Source organism: Myotis myotis, unplaced genomic scaffold, assembly GCF_014108235.1.
Source record: "Myotis myotis isolate mMyoMyo1 unplaced genomic scaffold, mMyoMyo1.p scaffold_m19_p_1, whole genome shotgun sequence".
Taxonomy (NCBI): domain Eukaryota; kingdom Metazoa; phylum Chordata; class Mammalia; order Chiroptera; family Vespertilionidae; genus Myotis; species Myotis myotis.
The window spans coordinates 192,993,495-193,012,122 of NW_023416313.1; the positions used below are offsets into that span (position 1 = coordinate 192,993,495).

At 37.2% G+C, this 18,628-nt stretch overlaps 2 protein-coding genes across 4 annotated transcripts in view; one reads left to right on the forward strand and one right to left on the reverse strand.

The window, feature by feature from the left end:
- Positions 1 to 4,376: 4,376 nt before the first annotated feature.
- Positions 4,377 to 13,161, reverse strand: TRMT5 (tRNA methyltransferase 5). The gene is made up of 5 exons (XM_036309224.1): positions 13,039 to 13,161; positions 10,782 to 11,437; positions 8,729 to 8,853; positions 5,340 to 5,994; positions 4,377 to 4,666 (listed from the first exon to the last, which is right to left on the reverse strand). Exons 1-5 carry the CDS (start codon positions 13,128 to 13,130, stop codon positions 4,587 to 4,589), a joined length of 1,608 nt encoding a protein of 535 aa, XP_036165117.1. The 5' UTR covers positions 13,131 to 13,161; the 3' UTR covers positions 4,377 to 4,586.
- Positions 13,162 to 13,205: 44 nt separating this feature from the next.
- Positions 13,206 to 18,628, forward strand: part of SLC38A6 (solute carrier family 38 member 6) — a 67,881-nt gene continuing 62,458 nt past the window's right edge. For 2 of the 3 annotated variants that reach the window (XM_036309190.1, XM_036309200.1), the window contains exons 1-3: positions 13,251 to 13,394; positions 14,719 to 14,849; positions 16,457 to 16,530. In XM_036309190.1, coding sequence (XP_036165083.1) covers positions 13,284 to 13,394; positions 14,719 to 14,849; positions 16,457 to 16,530 — 316 coding nt within the window. In that variant the 5' untranslated portion in view covers positions 13,251 to 13,283. Of the gene's footprint in view, positions 13,395 to 14,718; positions 14,850 to 16,456; positions 16,531 to 18,628 lie in introns of all 3 variants that reach the window. The other variant, XM_036309210.1, reaches the window with a different exon arrangement.

Sequence of the window (18,628 nt, forward strand, 5' to 3'; positions counted from 1 at the left end):
ACTAGGTATGGGACATAGTTTCTCAAGCAAATTAAGGGATTTCCTATCAAATCCCCATTATAGCAGATGTTAATTTTATGAGTGGGAAGTTGTGTGAAATATCCTTATGTAACAACTCCATCTTACTTGACTAAGCAAGTATTAATTTCAGGAGTACATCTTTATCTTTACAGTACTTCTAACCATCTTTGATGGTGAACACCAAGGCATCAAATAATTGAGTAGGGCAAGATCATATACACAGGTTAGTAAAAAGCCAGAATTAGAAAACAGGTTTTTTGTTTTGAAGTCTAGTTTTATCTATACTCTATGAGGCTGCATCCTGTTTCTCTTATCAGTAATCCCCAACTGAGAATTAGCATTTTCGATAAAATCTATAAATCTATTCAAAGAACAGTGAGAACTTTGGACCTATAGTTAAGGCTTTGCTCTGTCGACTCTGCTGACAAAGCTAGGTATTGTCTTTCAAAAAGAAGCACTATTACTAGTTCTCAGTACCTTGCATCATGTATTTAAATGGAATTAACTAATAGAACATTTCAAAAACTTTTGGAACTTTTTTTGAGCCTATCTTATTATTGTGGGAATTGCCTGCACTTGATTTGGCAAATAAATTCCAAAACTTCTGTGTCTTTCTAAATATTTTGCCCTTACTATTGCCATGTTTTGTTCAATAGGCAGAATGTAGGAGTTGTTAAATGATCCTATTAGATCAAAGGGAATGGTGAAAGCTAACCTAATGACAATAATTCACTAAATAACAGAAATATTCTAAATTGATTGTTATTCCCTATCCTTCCAGTGATTTCCTCTTGGAGACAAAAGGTTGTATAAGTCTTTTATCTACATGAATTACTTCTTTTTTTAAAAAAAATGTTTTTATTTATTTTTAGAGAGGGAGAGATAGAAACATTGATGAGGGAGAAACATCATCCATCTGCTGCCTCCTGCACGCCCCCTACTGGGGATCAAGCCAGCAACCTGGGCATGTGCCCTGACTGGAATCAAACCAGTGACCTCTTTGTTCATGGGTAGATGCTCAACCATTGGCATGAATTACTACTTTTAACATTTTACTAGCACAGAAGTAATAGCTAACAACTACTGAGCATGTGCCAAGTATGATGCTTCCTGCTTTGTGCATTTTCTAATCCTTAGAAAGGGCAAATAACTTCACAAAGGTCAACACAACCTAAAAGTAGCAGAATTTGGATTTGAATCCAAGTGGTCAAACTCCAGAGTCCATGCTCTTGAGATGACTGTCAGGTTCAAACTTACAAACAACAGCTGTGTAAAATTATCTGAGTAGAAATCTTCTTAAGATTTCAAAGAAATTTTATATATCAAGTACCTAGTTTTTTTATGAGATATAAATGACATAATCTAAATAACCTTCTTGATATCCTGAGAGAAGTTAAGAAATTCATGACATAGAATATGATTGACCATTAATTACTCTCCTCCTTTTAAGCAGATATTAGTGGTATTGAATACATTTATATCATAGTTGGGATGCATTATTCCTTAATTTCATTCAATAAATATTTGATCTATGCTTTTTTTAGAAGTTATCTTTAGGCTGTCAACAGGTGATGAGATAATCATTTCAATTTAAGGTGGCACAAAACTTGTCAAAAATTAACAAAATTAAAAATTTTATCTAATGAGCTGTCAGTTTCTAGTGGATTCATCAAGAGTTTAGTTATTATCAGCCATCACCATCAGAAAGTTTAGGGAGGGCCTAGATTTAAATAATGAAATAATCACACATTCATTTATCCATGCTGAGGGAAAAGGGCAGGGGGTGTTAAAATGTTAATAGAAGCATTTAAGGATTATGTTTTCTTTACAACTACATACTGCATATTTTGTCTAAGGCATGACTAAATGGAGGCAGGAATCTTACCTCTTTACATGTACAAATAACATCATTTTTACCCATATTTAATATTCATAACTAGCACATACAATACTAGAAAATTTTATTCCTACTTGCAATTAATTTTCTTCACCTAGACTAGATCAAGAGGAGGCGAACTATTGACCCCTGGCCAAATCCAACTACTGCCTGCTTTTGTATGCTCTGTAAGCTAAGATTGGTATCTACATTCTTTTCAAGTTTGAAAAATGCCTAAAGATTAATATACTTTTTAATACATGGGAAGCATATGAAAGTCAAATTTCAGTGTCCATAAATAGAGTTTTTTGGGAACACAGTGTTTATGTATTGTCTATGGCTACGTTTGGGCTACTATGGCAGAGTTGAGAAGCTACAGACCTTATTATGACTTATAAAGCCTAAAATACTATCTGGCCCATTATAGAAAGTTTGCTGACCCCTGACCTACATACTTCTCCCTGGGAGGAAAAGGAGGGTAATAAAATTAGAAGTCCCAAACTAGTAATCCCTGGCTGAATTAGCCCTCAAGTTCTTGCTTGAGGTTGGGTTGAGTTTCAAAATGATTTTTTAAAGTGCCATTAGATAAGGAAAAAAGGCTCCAATTCATTACTTTTCTACACTTCTTATCATTGATTGTCTTCATCTACTTATATTACCTGTCTGGCTTCTGAAGGCATTTGAGTTTGTAATTAATGACTTGGATCAGGGGTCCTCAAAGCTTTTTCTGTAGGGCTAGATTGTAAATATATTAGGCTTTGTGGACTAAGCAAAATTGAGGACATTAAAGTAGGTACTTATATAACAATAGATAAATTGGCACAATTTTTTAATTAACAAAATTCCAGATATAATTATTTTTTGTAATGCCTTTTTTGGGAGGAATAACATTTCCTTTAATGGGAATTCTAAGTGTTTCTTATCATTAAAATCAATTGTAAATGATCACCTGTTAATGGTTATCTGTAATGAGATTTTATACATTTCACCTTTAAAACAAAACGTCTTTTTGTTATAGAATAGTAAAAAGCTAGGAAAGCTCCAGGACAAACGGAATAGGGAAACTTAAAGATAGTTAGAACAGCAGCTTGCAGCCACCTAGTAAGTCCTATCTTCCCCAAACAAAGGGTACTAAGGGTAAGTGATTTGCACTTCTCTCCAACCAGAGGGTTAATAGCTTACATCACCCTACTCAGGGAGACATAACAGAAATCTAATTAAGTGCCATTTGCCAACCACACCCAAGGACAGACAGTAAGAGAATTAATCTCATTTTGGTACATTAACATAAAGCTGATGAATATTCTTTTGATCTGCCCCTAAGACCTCCTCCCCTAAATGCCCAGCCTTTAAAAACCCTTAAAAATGAAGGTCCCAGTGCACTCTCTCTCCAAGGAGTATACCTGTGCCATTCCCTTCCTCCAACTGCATGCATCCCCTAACCTAAGAGATCCCTTGAGACTTCCAACTTAGGGTGCAATGGGCAGCTTCAGCTCATCCCAGGATAACCCCGGAACCTGTCTCCAAGGTCTCCTTTTCTCTGACTTCTGAGTGAGCCAAAGCAGCCCAGCCTAGGCTCTCCTGTTGCTTCTTCTCTGCCCTTCCTTGTTTCACTGCCCCAAGAATGTTTTTGCTGCAGTCAATAAATTCTTGCTTGCTTCTCTACATTTTGTCTCTTGATTGAAATCCTTCCCTCTAGAAAATAAGAGCTGAGGTCTCATCTCTTCGGTAACATTTTCACACAGATAGAGGCTGCCTAATACAGATAGCAATCCAGAAGCATATGATTCTGAGCATATTCATCACTTGGAAGGCATTTGTAAGACTCTATTAGATTCTTCCCTTGATATCTGCCTTTTAGTATGTCATTACACAGCACATTATTCACTTTCAATTGAAGATTAGGTGGAAGCTCAATTGTAGTTAAATGGATTTTGAAAGACAGAAATTTCCTTTGCATTTGCACCAAGGACCCAAAAATGCTGAACTCTGAAAATATCTACTGCTAATCTGTGTGTGAAGGGAAATCTTGTTTTAACTTTTTTAAAACATGTTTTCTTTTATTATTATTTTTTTTAGAGAGAGAGAGGAAGGGAGAAACATCAATTTGTTGTTCTACTTATGTATGCATTCATTGGTTGATTCTTGTATGTGCCCCTCCACTTCGCATCTGTGTCCCCCCAAATCTTATTATTTTGATTATTTATCAACCATTTTAAAATGTAAGAACCATTCTCAAATTACTTGCCATACAAAAACTGGTGGCAGGCCAGATTTGGCTGCCAGACATGGGTTGCATATTCCTGATCTAAATAATCTCATTTTTATTACTTTAAGTGATAGTATAAGAGTACTATAAAAAACTTAGCAACAGTCTTCAGCTAAGGATGTCTGCAAAGTGGTATTAGTGCTTTCCCAGTTAGTATGCAAGAGACAGACATATTTAAATGTATTTAAATAATTTAGATAATAAACTTATATAGTATAATTTAGGTAATAAAATGTTTAATAGACATTTCATTTTCATTTAAACTTTTGATAATCCTCAATTTACAATACAACATGGGCAAAATATAACAGTTTAATACTAAAGTAACTAAATGCCAAAATTTTATGAAATCATACAAATTATATTTCACTACGTAACAATCTAGTGGGGAGATGGAGAAAATAGTTCCAATTAAGTCATTTAAGCAATTGTTGTTTTTTCTTCTGAGAAGGCTTTATCAGTCCTCTGGCGTTTAAGAGGTGGAGGATCTTCATGATTCTCTGTAACAGATCCAGAAAACTTATATTAGATAATAAAAGGCTAATAATATGCAAATCGACCAAACAGCAGAATGATTGGTCGCTATAACAGGCACTGACCACCAGGGTGCAGACGCTCAACACAGGAGCTGCCTCCTATTGGTCAGTGTGCCAGAAGCTGGGCTCATGGCTGGCAACTGCAGCAGCGGTGAAGGGAGCCTTTACTGCCTCCACAACAGTGCTAAGTATGCCCCCGGGGAGTAGGCCTAAGCTGTCAGTTGGACATCCCCCGAGGGCTCCCAGACTGGGAGAGGTCACAGGCCAGACTGAGGGAAGCCCCTCTGAGTGCACACATTGTGTGCACCGGGCCTCTAGTATTAGATAAGATACTTAACATTTGAAAATATGTTTAAAAGGCAAATAATATAGGCTTTTTAATCTATTCAACTTATATGAATTCCTGTGGAGTTATTATTTAATGAAATAGCCTTCTACTATATTGAACAGTGTGACTTAATAAAATTTGTTAAATTGGGAGAAACCAATCACAAATGACAAGGGGACTTAAACTGAAATATCTAACTAGAATTAGTTTAACCCACTCCAAATTTAATAAATAATATGAAATATATAGTCTAAGAAAACTACATGAAAAGTATAATAGCTTACATTTAATTTCCCAGAAATTGCTCACCTAGATCAAGGGTCTGGTTCTTGTAGAGTATAACAGCAGGAATCCGAAAGGTGATGCATAACATTTCCTTGTTAGGGGCCACGTTTCTTACTAGATGAACTGAACTGCGTGGATCCAAGGAAATGCCTAACACAGCTTCAGCTTGTTGCTGAACATCCTTAGCAGGATTAGCATCTTTGGAAAAGCTGTAACAGTGTACTATGGGAAGGAGCTCACTGCCACATGGCTGCCCATCCAAAAGAGACTTGAAAGCACTGAGAAACTCAATTGCCTTTGCTGGTAAGTTCATGACAATGTGCACAGCGTGCTTGCTTTCTTTTGACAGTGGCCCCAGCTGCTGCATTAATTCTTCTCTGACTGGTCCTTGGAGGAAGTCTTTCCCATCCAAGTTAAAGACTTTTACTTTATTGTCCACTTTATTTAATTTACAGTTGTGCAATAGCCATTTATAGGATTCAGGATTGAGATCATTGGCAAATACAGTGCAGTTTTTCTTTGCTGCTGGAATGGCAAAGGGCCCAACCCCAGCAAAAACATCAAATAGAACATCTCCAGGTTTGAGAAGTTCTGTGATACGGCTGTGTTCTGTAGAGAGACGGGGATTCCAATAGACTTTTGAAAAATCAAATTCATAGGTATAGTTGTTTTCCCGAACCTGAAAAAGGTATTAAGTTTTTGGTTAATTTGCTTAGTCTTGAATTTCAGTTATTGATATGGATAGATGCACCCATGCACATATACATATTTCAGTATACTACTACTAGGAGCAAATAGCAGTGCATTTAAAGGCATTTTGATTAGAATTCTGGTGTTCATGCTAAACTTGAGACCAGTTAAAATCCTGCTTTAGACTTTTTCATGAGAAATGATCTCTTCAAAGTCAAATGGCTCCCTATCTCATTCATCATAAAGGGCCATAAAATGGTTCTCAAACCACATGGGGAATTTTTCAGATAGACCAATTGACTGGCTGACCTGATAGAGGGAAAAAAAAAATCTATAATCTGAAACAACACACTACCTGTATCTTCATGGTGAGTAGCTAAGTTGCAAACAGCACTTCCACATAGCACTTCCCTCCTTACTTAGTTTTCAGTTTGTAGGAGGAAGGCATGATAAGTCATGTGTTATTCATGTTCAAGTATTTTGCTATGTTTGTAGATAGTTACTTGGACTTTGCAAGCTTCATATTTATAAATTAGAACTGGTGTATAGAACAAATCATTCTATTTTCTTCTTTCCCAATTTGAATTCATAAAGAATCAAAGGCCAGAAAGTTCTATAAATCTGATAGAGATATGTCTTTTATATACTGCTTTCATGGGCTTTACTTCCAAATTTGTACATATTTTTTCCCCTCACAACCACATCAAATGCTCTGGCTATATTAGTAAGGTTCCAGAGTTGGAAATATTTCTTCATGATTCTGCCCAATTAAAAGCCTTTCTGGGTATACAACCTGGAAGGTTTAACTATGTCTATGACTACTTTTCCTGAAATCTCCTTTCTACTCCTCCTTTTCAGTTCTTAATGTGAGGCACAGATCTAGTTTAAAAATTAGATTCTAAATATCCCTCTGGTTTTCTTCATGCTGCCTTTGATACCTCACTCCCTTAGTCAGCATTAATTTCAGTCAAATTCACTCTCAGGAATCTTTTTACTTAAAATATACACACATAGTACTTAAATGTTGTATGAACTCCTAAAGTTTATCTTAAATGTGACTCTTTTGGAGCACAGAAATTATACTGACTTTTAACATATATTTTATGGTAAAAGTATTAGGTATAACATATGGCCTAAGAACAAACTTCATGAATTAGGAAATCAATTACAAAGCATTTATTACATTACAGAAGTTTCTTAGAACGTTTAGATCTCTTGAGAAGGATGATGTTGTTACCTGTTACCCTAAGAGTCAGTACCAAGTGAAGAACATGCACAATGTTCAATTAAGTGTATGCCTTAATTTCGACTGAAATAAACACTGTTATTATCAAAGGATTCACATTCAGATTTTACTTGCCATAACAGACCTCATACATTATACACAAGTAGTAGGCAGTGGAGGTTTGCTGTACAGGGAAAGACCATGCATGGCCTCTGGAGTCAGAAGCCTGGCTCCAAACACCCTGCTCAGTCATTCCTTGTTACTTTACCTGCATAAAGAACATATTAATAACCATCATTATCTTGTGGGCTTCTTAGGATTTGCTACATTTCAAGCATTTAACTCAGGGCCCAACAGTAAGTGTGTAGTAAATGGTATTTTAATATTCTGATATTAAATTATGGAGAGATAATATTATACTTAAAATAATATTCACCTAAGATTATGTGTCCTAGAATCTTAAAAAATAATTATTTTGCACAAATTCTGTCCTGAGTTTTATAAAGTCCTGTTTGAAAAATATGTTTAACATTTTAAGAGTGGCCTCTGTTATTAAAATTTTTGTCAACTTATAGAGTTTAGCCTATTTTCTAGCTTGGGTACAAAATTTCACATTAACATATCATACTGTAAGACTTTTGGACAAAAATAGTTTATTACATCCAGCACTCCTGAGGATTTTGGGGGTGGAGAATTATAAATTATTTTATATCAGGAATCTATTCCTACATATTTTAAATTATGTTTTTCTTTGAAATAGATTTTTCTTATAAAAGAAATATTTGGGCAGTAGAAAAGTATAAAGATGATAACAAAGGTCACCAATAACACATAAAAAATATGCCCCCTGTTAAACATTCTGATATATGTGCATATTTACATAGATATTTAGTTAAAATTGAACTAACTATGTTATATACTTGCTTCACCTGTCAGTGGGCAATTTATTTTAATAAGTATGGAGCTAAATAACCTTTAATGATGGAATATTCCATTGTATTGTTATACCAGAATTTAATGAGTACTCTACTGATGAACATTCAGGTTGTCCTCATTCATTTACTTACTTTGTTACTATAAAAATAACGATGAAGAACCTAGTGCATACATCATTATAATTTTGTTTACTTACACCCTTGGAATAACTTCCTATAAATGGAATGCCAGGTCAAAAGACATACCTATTCAAAATTGCTATACAGTGTGAGGCAAAAGTAGGTTTATAATTGTGATTATGTGAAGCACAGTTTATTCTTGTATTTTTATTTATTAATTATTGTATTATTTTCTGTATAAACAACTATAATCCTACTTTTGCCCCACCCTGTGTATTATCATACACTTGTCCTGAATGTATCAAATTTGGACTCCCATCAATAGTATATGGAAATGCTCACATTCTCACATACTCATACTGAGTATTAAAAATATTTTAATTTTTTCCATCTCTCATTCTAAACATTAAATTTTATATAACACAACACTACGACAGAAATACCTTGGTCATCATGTTCTCCTCTCCATATAGCACTTCCATTTGGAAATTTCGGTAAGTGTTATCTATATGGTTGACTTTATTTACTGCTGAGGTGATTCCTGGATTTTTGTCAATCATAACTTGGCCTAAGAGAAAAGATTAAAATTCATAAGAAATGTTGCCTATTGAATTAAAAAAAGAAAAACTAAAACTGCATGAAATGGAAATGAAATGTATTTTCTTTGGTTTTATAGATAAAAACTGCATATAATGTGTGTGAAGTGACATGCAATTCTAAAAATTCAACAGATTACTAAAAATTAACACCCAGCAGCCTCCAATATAAACACACAATAACTGTATGGGTACATTTTTAAGGAAACAATTTTGAAGAGTTTGGGTCTACCTACTATTTTTCTATGTTTTTTGCTAAATCTCAAATGTACCAATACTGCAATAACTAAAAAGGTAGATCATAGGGAATTTGTAAAGTATAGAAAAAAGAGATGTAAGGCCTGAGGCAACATCTCAGAAAACACCAGCCCTGTAGCCATTGGCCTCAAATCAAATGTTTGTTTTACTGTATATTTGAAATACATGCCTCCACTTTGGAAATATATACCAGCAAAATAATGTTTTCAAATAAAGGAAACAGATTCTTCAGTCTCAGCTAAATAAAATTTTCATTTAAATTGTTCCTTTTGTCAAATATTTGCTACAGCAGAAAAAGCTACCAAAATACATAAAATTCACCAGAAATGTATATTGATACCCTTTAATCAAAGCCTACTTTTTTTTTGTCAGCAGTTAAGAAATTTATAAGAATCTGCATTCTATCTCATTGCATAAGGAAAAATAATTTGATTTTTAAGTTAGTTAAAAGTACTCAATAATACAAATATGCTGAAATACAATCAGAATTTGTCCAGTTTCTCTCTGATAACTAGATACCTGATTTTGAATATGATAATATCAATAAATTCTAGTCAATCACTGTTCTTATCCTGTTCTGCTTCAGGTATCAGAACTCAATCATAGGAAAGCCTGGACTTGACATTTGCACCCAGTCATAATTATAAGGGTCTACTTAAGTATTTATTATGCTATTATTATGCATTATCAGCCCTTTTCATCAGAAAAACAAAGGAAGTGCATAACAGCATATTTCTCAAATCCTACCCATGCAAAATACCAAGCACTATATTTTAAAGATGAAAATAATTCCCGGAAGTTCTGACTATTATTCTACATTAAAATAATCTGGAGAATGCATGGGCATCAAATACTCATATAATGACAAGTGCAAAAGTAACATACACAAGCCATATATATACATATACATATATATATATGTATATATATATATATATATATTTTTTCTTCTTTTTTTTTTGAGAAGGAGGAGGGGATGGGAGGCAGCTAGGGAAGGAAGGGGAAGGAGGAGGCAGAGGGCCGGTGCTTCACGTGAAGCCAGTGGGCATGGGAGCGCGAGTGACCCGAATGTGCAAAAATGTGCACTGCTGGCCAGCCCCCCCTCCCAGTTCCCCACTTCTCCCCCCCTCTTCCTCCCTCCCCCCCTCCTGGCCCCCATCTCCAGCCTCTCGCCCACATTTCTAAAAGACTAGGAGCACTAAAAACCAAAGTATGATGCTGACATACAGAAGAGGCTCAATTAGTTGAATCCATGAAAGTATGAGTAAATAGTGTTTTGCAATTGTGACTATAAAAATACTCAATTTCATGAAAACTAGCATTCAACACAGTCCCAAGGCCTACTAAAGCCTGTGTACCAAAGTGATGAGTTGCCAAAGAATTCTGCCAAAGCAAGTCATATAAGTGTTATCTAAGCTTATGTACTATGTACACAAAAGCTTGAACTGATATTTAAAGCTTGCTATGACTCTGGAATGGGGATTCCAAATTGGCCCTCAAAAGAGAATGTAGTTTAAGATCCAGATGAAAATTAAAAAGATAAAATGGCTTGCTTCTGCAATTTGGCATTTAAAAAAATAATTTATAAAATTAGAACTTTGTAATTGTTTTCTAGCACAGGAATATTCTTAGACATACCTACCAATTAAATGCTTGAAAGGTAGTTGATGATCTCGAAGGTTCAGGTGCGCAATATGTCCAACTCTGCTAAACCCTGAAGTCACATCTTGACCTTCAGGAAGCACAGCTCTCAAGATTTCTTCTGACTTAAAGTTTTCATAAGTTAGTTCCAAATTATATTTAGATATCTGTGGACTGACATTAAGCTGCTTTAAAATACTGAGTTCTGCTTCCTCAAAGGAATCATTAGTCAATATTTTATAGGGATCCAACATAATTAGCCTACTTTCTTCATCTTCTGGATCTTCAATCACACGTTTTATGCCTGGTCGCTGCAGTGCTGCCCTTTTAAGGGATCGCATCAATTTATTGACAATTTCTTTCCTCACTTTAAGCACTGGGATAGTGACTATCTTGTTAAAAGCTGTTCTATCAAGTGTTGTCATTCCTCGAACATCAGAGGGTGGTGAAAACAATTCTGAGTCACTTTGACTTGTTTCTATTTCAGGCATGGTTGAGAATCTTTTTCTTTGATCCAGCAAGAAAATACCAGGTGCTTTGCTAAGTTTCTGTATCAGTGATGTCCAAGCTAATGGGATCAATGATTCTGATTCAGTTATTCTACAGCTTTCCACTTTGAGAAGTCGTCTTAAGAATCCAAATGGCCTCCAGAAGATCCTAAAAAAGTATTCATTTAAAAATCATAAAGCTACAAACCAACTTACATGTGCACAATAGATTTTCAGAATGAAAATCTAAATTCTGTTTTACATAACCTGCTAAATGCTATTAATTAAAACTTTTAGTGGTGTGTGAGTATATGTACCATCTTTTCCAGGGAAGAATGACTTTTATTAGTGGTAAATAACAAATTTGCACCTTCACCCCACCTGTTGCCAGGATGAGGGCTTAGTGATCTATCCACCTCCTATACTTAATGAACCTCTCCACCCACAGTTTGCTACAGAATAGATTTAAGACTGAGATTTGAATTAAGGAATCATCTCTAAATGAAATGGTCATTATATTCATGGCTTTACCAATAGCAATATTTCCTAGGATATTATTGTGATTGCTTATTGTGTCAGATGCTAAGCTAAATGCTTTACACACATCAAACTTGGGAGGCTTGTGGTATTGCATCTTCATTTTTTAAAAAGTACGTTTTATTGATTTTTTACAGAGAGGAAGGGAGAGGGATAGAGAGAAACATCAATGAAAGAGAAACATCGATCAGCTGCCTCCTGCACACCTCCTACCGGGAATGTGCCCGCAACCAAGGTACATGCCTTTGACCGGAATGGAACTTGGGACCCTTTAGTCCGCAGGCCAACGCTCTGTCCACCGAGCCAAACTGGTTAGGGCGTGCATTTTCATTTTATAAATGAGTAAACTAAAGCTCAGAAGTAGGTTAATTCACTCAGGTTCCTTGTCGGTAAATGGCTGAGCAAGGATTAAAACCCAGGTCTGAGTTTAGTGCCTGTTATTAATATACTGCAATGTTACTTTTGATGCTTTATTGCCCCAAGCCCTGCCTATAACGAGGTTTTGGTATTTTGAGGACAGGGTTCTTTACTGAGTGTTACATACACATGCCATTAAGAGTATGGGTTACTGTCATGCGTGGAGTGGCTCAGTGGTTGAATGCTGACCAATGAGTCAGGAGGTCACACAGTTGATTCCCGGTCAGGGCACACGATGGCTCCATCCCCAGTGTGGGGCATGCCTGAGGCAGCTGATCAACGATTCTCTCTCATCACTGATGTTTCTATCTCTTTCTCCCCTTCCCTTCCTCTCTGAAATCATATATATATATGATATATATATATATATAGATTTTTTTTTTTCCACTTTGCCTTCTTGAATACTAAAGAAGTAATTGTAAGAGGAACGGGTCCTGCCCCCAACCCTGTAAAGCAAATGTCAGACTTCACAGCCAGGGTTCAAATTGGGTTGATCCGGCAGTTAACCAGCTGTGTGGTCCTGCGTCAATTACTTAATAAGTCTGGCTTCCCCTATATAAAATGTGGCTACAGGGCCTATCAGAAAGCTTTTGAAAAGAATAAACCGTTCCTCACTACCCGGCACTCGAACCTGGGCTCAGCACTAGGGCTGAAAATGGGTGACCTCGCGACGTTTAGGCGCCCGGCAGACAGGTACCGCAGGCGGACCCTCAGCCCCTAAGAACTAAAAAAGGTCCCGCGGCGGCCACCTCCCCAAGGTCACCACCTAATTCGTGGTGTCGCTCCGCATCTGGCTCCGCGACCCAGGTCCCTCACCTCATGCTCTGGTGCAGCTCGGAAATGGGTCGCGGGTGGGTGGGTTGGCTCTGGATGACATCATCACAGCGCGCCGCGAGGAGAAACGTCATCAGATCGCGCCGATTCCCTCCTATCTCGGGGGCCTTGTGGAGGTCCGGGAACCCGGAAGGGCCGGGCCTAAAGCTCCGCCTCTGGCGCGACTGACGACGGCAGGGCAGGGGTAGTAGCTCCCAGATGGACCTGGTCGTTGGCCAGCGAACATCATGGAGGCGCCCTGGGGAGTCATCAACGTCCAGCCGGGCTGGTACGTCTCTTCCCAGCAGCCCGAGGAGGCGGAGGCGCAGGCAGAAGAGTTGAGCCCGTTGCTAAGCAACGTAAGTTGGCTCCGCTACCCTCTTGGCGCTGCCTGCCACCCGGCTCCCCTGAAGTGCCGGCCAAATAAGACCGGGAAAAGAAGGGGGTTTGCACGGGGAGAGGGGCGTGGGCCGTGGGGCCAGAGGCAGAAGTAGAGATTCAGATTGGGCGGGGTGCATCCACGTGAGAGCACCCTAAGTGCCCTGGAAGAAAAGCTGACTCCAGGCGCAGGTGGGACAGGTACCGCGGGATACGCGACCGCAGGAGCAGCCCTTGGGTTAGGCAGCTCACTGCTGTTCCTGGTTGTCTTTGTCAGCTTCCCGTTTCCCCCACCAGTCTTGTGAGGTTTTTGCAAGAGTCACAAGATTTTTCTTTTTTTGACTTAGTCATTGGTGGCCTGTAAACATCTTAATACAGAGATCCTTAACTGTAAAGGAGTGGAGGCGGTCCGGTAATAAGTACCTAACACTTTCCTGACCCTGAGGCCTGTGCCATGGGTACTCGGCATTTTAACTCAAGTCCCTGAATTAACAGATTCTAGGACTTTGTTCCCAAAGGCTATTTTGGGGGTGGGTGTTTTCAGAAATATCCTCAAGAGCAAAATGAATTGCTGATTCTACCGTCATTGCAAGGTATTCTTGACCATACTTCCAGTTGGGTGGACTTCATTCATTAAGCAATACAAATAAAAATTAGCCCTAGCCGGTTTGGCTCACGGGGTAGAACGTCAGCCTGCGGACTGAAGGAAGGGTCGCAGGTTAGATTAGGGTCAAGGGCTCCTACTTGGTTGGAGGCTCTATCCCCAACTCTGTTCAGGGCGCATGCGGGAGGCAACCAATCGATGTGTCTCTGATGTTTCTTTTCTCTCTTTCTTCTCTCTTCCACTCTCTCTAAAAAAAAATCAATGAAAAATATCCTCTTGTGAGGATTAACAAAACAAAACAGAACTTAGTGTTGCCCTGCTAGTAATTGGGGAACAACAGTTGTGTACAGCAGCCTCAAGACTCAGGAAGTCTTCAGTAATCACGAGCTAAGGCCATCAGCCTGCTCTCCCTCCCCGCTCGATTCCAATCCTATCGCAATCTTTTGCAATCAGATTAATCACGCTCTTCCTGAAGCCTACCTGGCTTCTGTAGCGGTGGAGATGATTCTCCCAGGAAACTAGATTCCTGGAGCTGCTGGTGGGAGGTGAGAAGGGAAGGAAAGGAAAGCAACTAGTCCTGACGCGGCAGCTAGTGTGTCACACAATGCTTGTGGTCCTGCAGATAACCTGTCAGTCATTTCTCGATGAAACTTGAATTCACCATGCAAACATTTAACACTATTAAATTTGGGTGCTTACAGGAACTTCACAGACAAGGATCCCCAGGTGTTTCATATGGTTTCTCAGTGTTTAATTTGATGAATGCCATCATGGGAAGTGGCATCCTTGGCTTAGCTTTTGTTATGGCTCATACTGGTATCCTTGGATTTAGGTGAGTTTTTTCTTATTTTACCATTACTTTCCCCACCCTTCCCCCTCCATTTGGATAGTACAGTAAGACAAATGAGATAGACTCCAGAAGCTGGTGTTATCCAATTTCTAATTAAGTTATTTCTGGGATTTTAGCATTTGTTGTTGTTGTTAGTCTGTAGCTTGGAGGAATGCTATATAATTTGCATTTTTTAAATCCAAAAGTGTGGCTAATTTAAAAAAATGGGAGACTTGATCTACACTAATTTATGACCTTAAGAAGTGAATTATTTGTTGTGTCATGTTGGCCAAAGTGAATCAAGATTTATCAGCCATGCAGATTACTTATAAATAGCAATTTTGTGAGTGTAAGTAAAGCACATAATCTTTTCATTGCTGTCTAACTCCTCCGTCCTCCCACTGTTAAGTAGTTTTTTTTCCTTTCCGAGGCCAGATGTGGTCTGTGCCTATTTCTTTTCATCTTTCAAGACTCTGCTCATACGCCAGTTTGCCCAAAATAAAAGACATTCATAGCTTTTCTGTGCTCCCATAGTACTTTGTATATTCATTTTGTTATTATCATTTAATACAATGATTTGTTTGCAAATTAGTTTCACCACTAAACTCTTAAATCCTGTAGAACTGAACCTTATCTTTAGCATCTAGCACCAGGGTTGGTAGAATGAACATACTTGTCAGTAGAAGATCTATTTTACTAGTAAATTTAAAATATTCAGTGTCATTTAGGTGTTTTAAATTATTTTTTATTTCATTTTTTATTTTTCAAATAATAAAAGTAAGTTTATTTAGCCCAGCCAGTGTAGCTCAGTGTTTGAATGTTGACCTATGCACCAGGAGGTCATCGTTTGATTCCTGGTTGGGCACGTGCCCAGTGTGGGAGTGTAGGAGACAGCTGATCAATGATTCTCTCTCATCATTAATGTTTCTATCTCTCTCTCCCTCTCCCTTCCTCTCTGAAATCAATATATATATATATATATATATATATATATATATATGTATGTATATATATAAAAGAAAGTTACAGAGGAAGAAGTAGTGAGCCAGATGGGCTGTGTAGGCTCAGGAAACAAGTTACAGAGACAAAAGAGGGCCCCTTGGAGCTTAGGAGAGAGAAAGGCAAAGGTAATGCACCCGGGGAAAGAAGAGGGGAAGAAAACCCCTCCTCCCCGAGTGTTCCCTAGGTTATTTTTATTTTGAATTTCTTGATAAGCAAACCAACTTTTAAGTAACTCAACTTGTTTTTATTATGGGAAGTATTCATCGCAAACTTTATAACTTTAAAACTTCAAAATAGGAAAAATAGTCATAAAAGGGAAATATTAAAAGATTATTGAGTGGCTGCACCATCCGTCAGTAAACAAGAGTGCTAAAATAGGAAATTTGTTTTTACTTTAAATAAAGCTTGTTTCTTTCTGATTTTTTTCATAGTTTAAAAGCAGTATATTTTCACTTAAATAAAATTTGGTAAATACAGAAAAGTATCTTCTTACTTTCTTCAGTGACCATAACCCAACTACTCAAAGATAGTCTCTGTGAGACTTAAAAAAAAATTATTGTTGTAAGAGATACGGTAAAAAACCTTTTTTGTACCCTTTTGTATTTTAGTTTTTTGCTGCTGATAGTTGCTCTTCTGGCTTCTTTCTCAGTTCATCTCCTGCTTAGTATGTGTATTCAGACAGGTGAGTAAAAACATTATGCTGATCCATTTGATGAAGCAGCCCTTGAGATTGTATTCACGTATAAGATTTGCTGTCTCACATCTAATTTCCACTGGGCATACATTATGGAGGATTTCAAAAGGCCAGGATATATAGAGACAGTTCTGTTGGGCAATATCCAAGGACAGGATGGGAGGAGGAAACTAGCATTCTTACCTGCCTTTCACCACAACACAACATAGTTTTCTGGGTTAGAGGACATTGTGGGAAGGACCACAAATGAGTTCAAAGGATCCAAACCTCATGCTAGTGGGGAAGCAATAGACAAGGGTTCATTCTGATCACATTTCTAGGGTGATCATTTCCTCAAGGAGCACACCTTTCAGATCTACTACTGCCTTCCCTGCCTCCTCTCTGTCTGCCGGAATTAAGATTGTAGGAGAAAAGGTCACTAAGCTTTGGATTTATTTACATGGTTTGTATTTTTACTTGCAGTCTAGAATAAGGTAGTTTTTATAAGTGACAGCTGCATATGCAATTAATACAATATGTTTATGTGTGTTTTTTCCATTTAGAGAACTTTATCATGCAATTCAGTATTGAATGAGTTATTTTAAGTTGTAATAAAAAATACAGTAAATGAATTACAGAACTTCTTTTATAAGATTTTTCTTTTGGCCTTAACAGATATTCTATGCTCATCAATCCTGGTCTTTTTATCTGTCTAGTCTCTTTGTCTTTGGATTAGGTCAATTATGATGCCAAAATCATGAGTTTAATATCTATGTGGGTGAGTTCACTTTGTTCTAGCTGGTCTTGTAGTTTTCAGATTTTAAGGAGCATAAGAGATACATAAAGTAAATAAAAATGGAATTATTCTGACTGGAATATGTGAGAACTACCCAAAGGTATTTTGTGAGAATTTTAAGACTCTTTAGAACACAGTTCTAAACCCATAGCTCTAGCCTATTTTCCTAAAATCTGTCAATGCCTCAGACACACCTGCAGATCTTTGTATAAACAGACATTTCTAAGAATCTGAGGTGGATTTCAGAAGTACATTTTTAAGAAGTTCTCCAGGTAATTCTTATGCAAAACTGGTTCAGGATCCATAGTTCATAGCAGTAACTGTGCCAATGCCTTTGACCATCCAGCCTACAAGTGTACAAGGGGATTGGGCAAAAGTACACACAGATAAAAAGGCTAGGAAACAATGCAAATGTTAATTTCAAAGTAACAAGTTGTTCATAACAGCATCTCAAATTCAGGCATAATAGCATTAAAAGAAGTATATTTGTAAATCCTCCTGCAACCTGACTAGAATTTTAATGACTTATTTTGAAATTGTTATTCTTCTTCTGAAAAACTTATTTTTACTTGATTGTGGTAGTTACCTAATACCTTCATATTTTATTATGGATTGTACTAAAAGAAGAATACCTTTAAAAATATATTTTTATTGATTTCAGAGAGGATGGGAGAGGGAGAGAGATAGAAACATCAATAATGAAAGAGAATCATTGATTGGCTGCCTCCTGTCCACACCCTACTGGGGATCGAGCCTGCAGCCCAGGCATGTGCCCTGACTGGGAATTGAACCATGACCTCCTGGTTCATAGGTCAACGCTCAACCACTGAGCCAGACCAGCTGGGCAAAGATAAGTATCTTAATCAACTATCTGACAATTATGTTTTCACTAACTAAAATTTTTTGTTTTATTAATTTCACTTACTTGGGAGTAATATTCAGTTTATGAAGATTTCCAAGTAAGGCTAAATATGCTGTTAATCAATATTTAACTTTAAAATTCTGATACTGTTCTTTTCTATAACTTTGGGGCATATAAAGTGAAAACCTCTGTTTTTCTTTCTTTTTCTTTGATTTTTTTGTAGCTTTCTTGGTCTGTGAACTAACTTCATGGTTCTTCATATACACTGATGCACCTTGCACCTGTCTTCTGTTGATTGAATTCCTTCAGTCATTGTAAAATTCTCTGTGGAGGTAGGCTTTAAAAATATATACATATATACTAGAGAATAACATGTAGATAAATTTTCCCCTCAGTTTACTATAAAGGAGTATTGTGCTTAGATAGAACTCATTGGTCAGAGAAAGCAT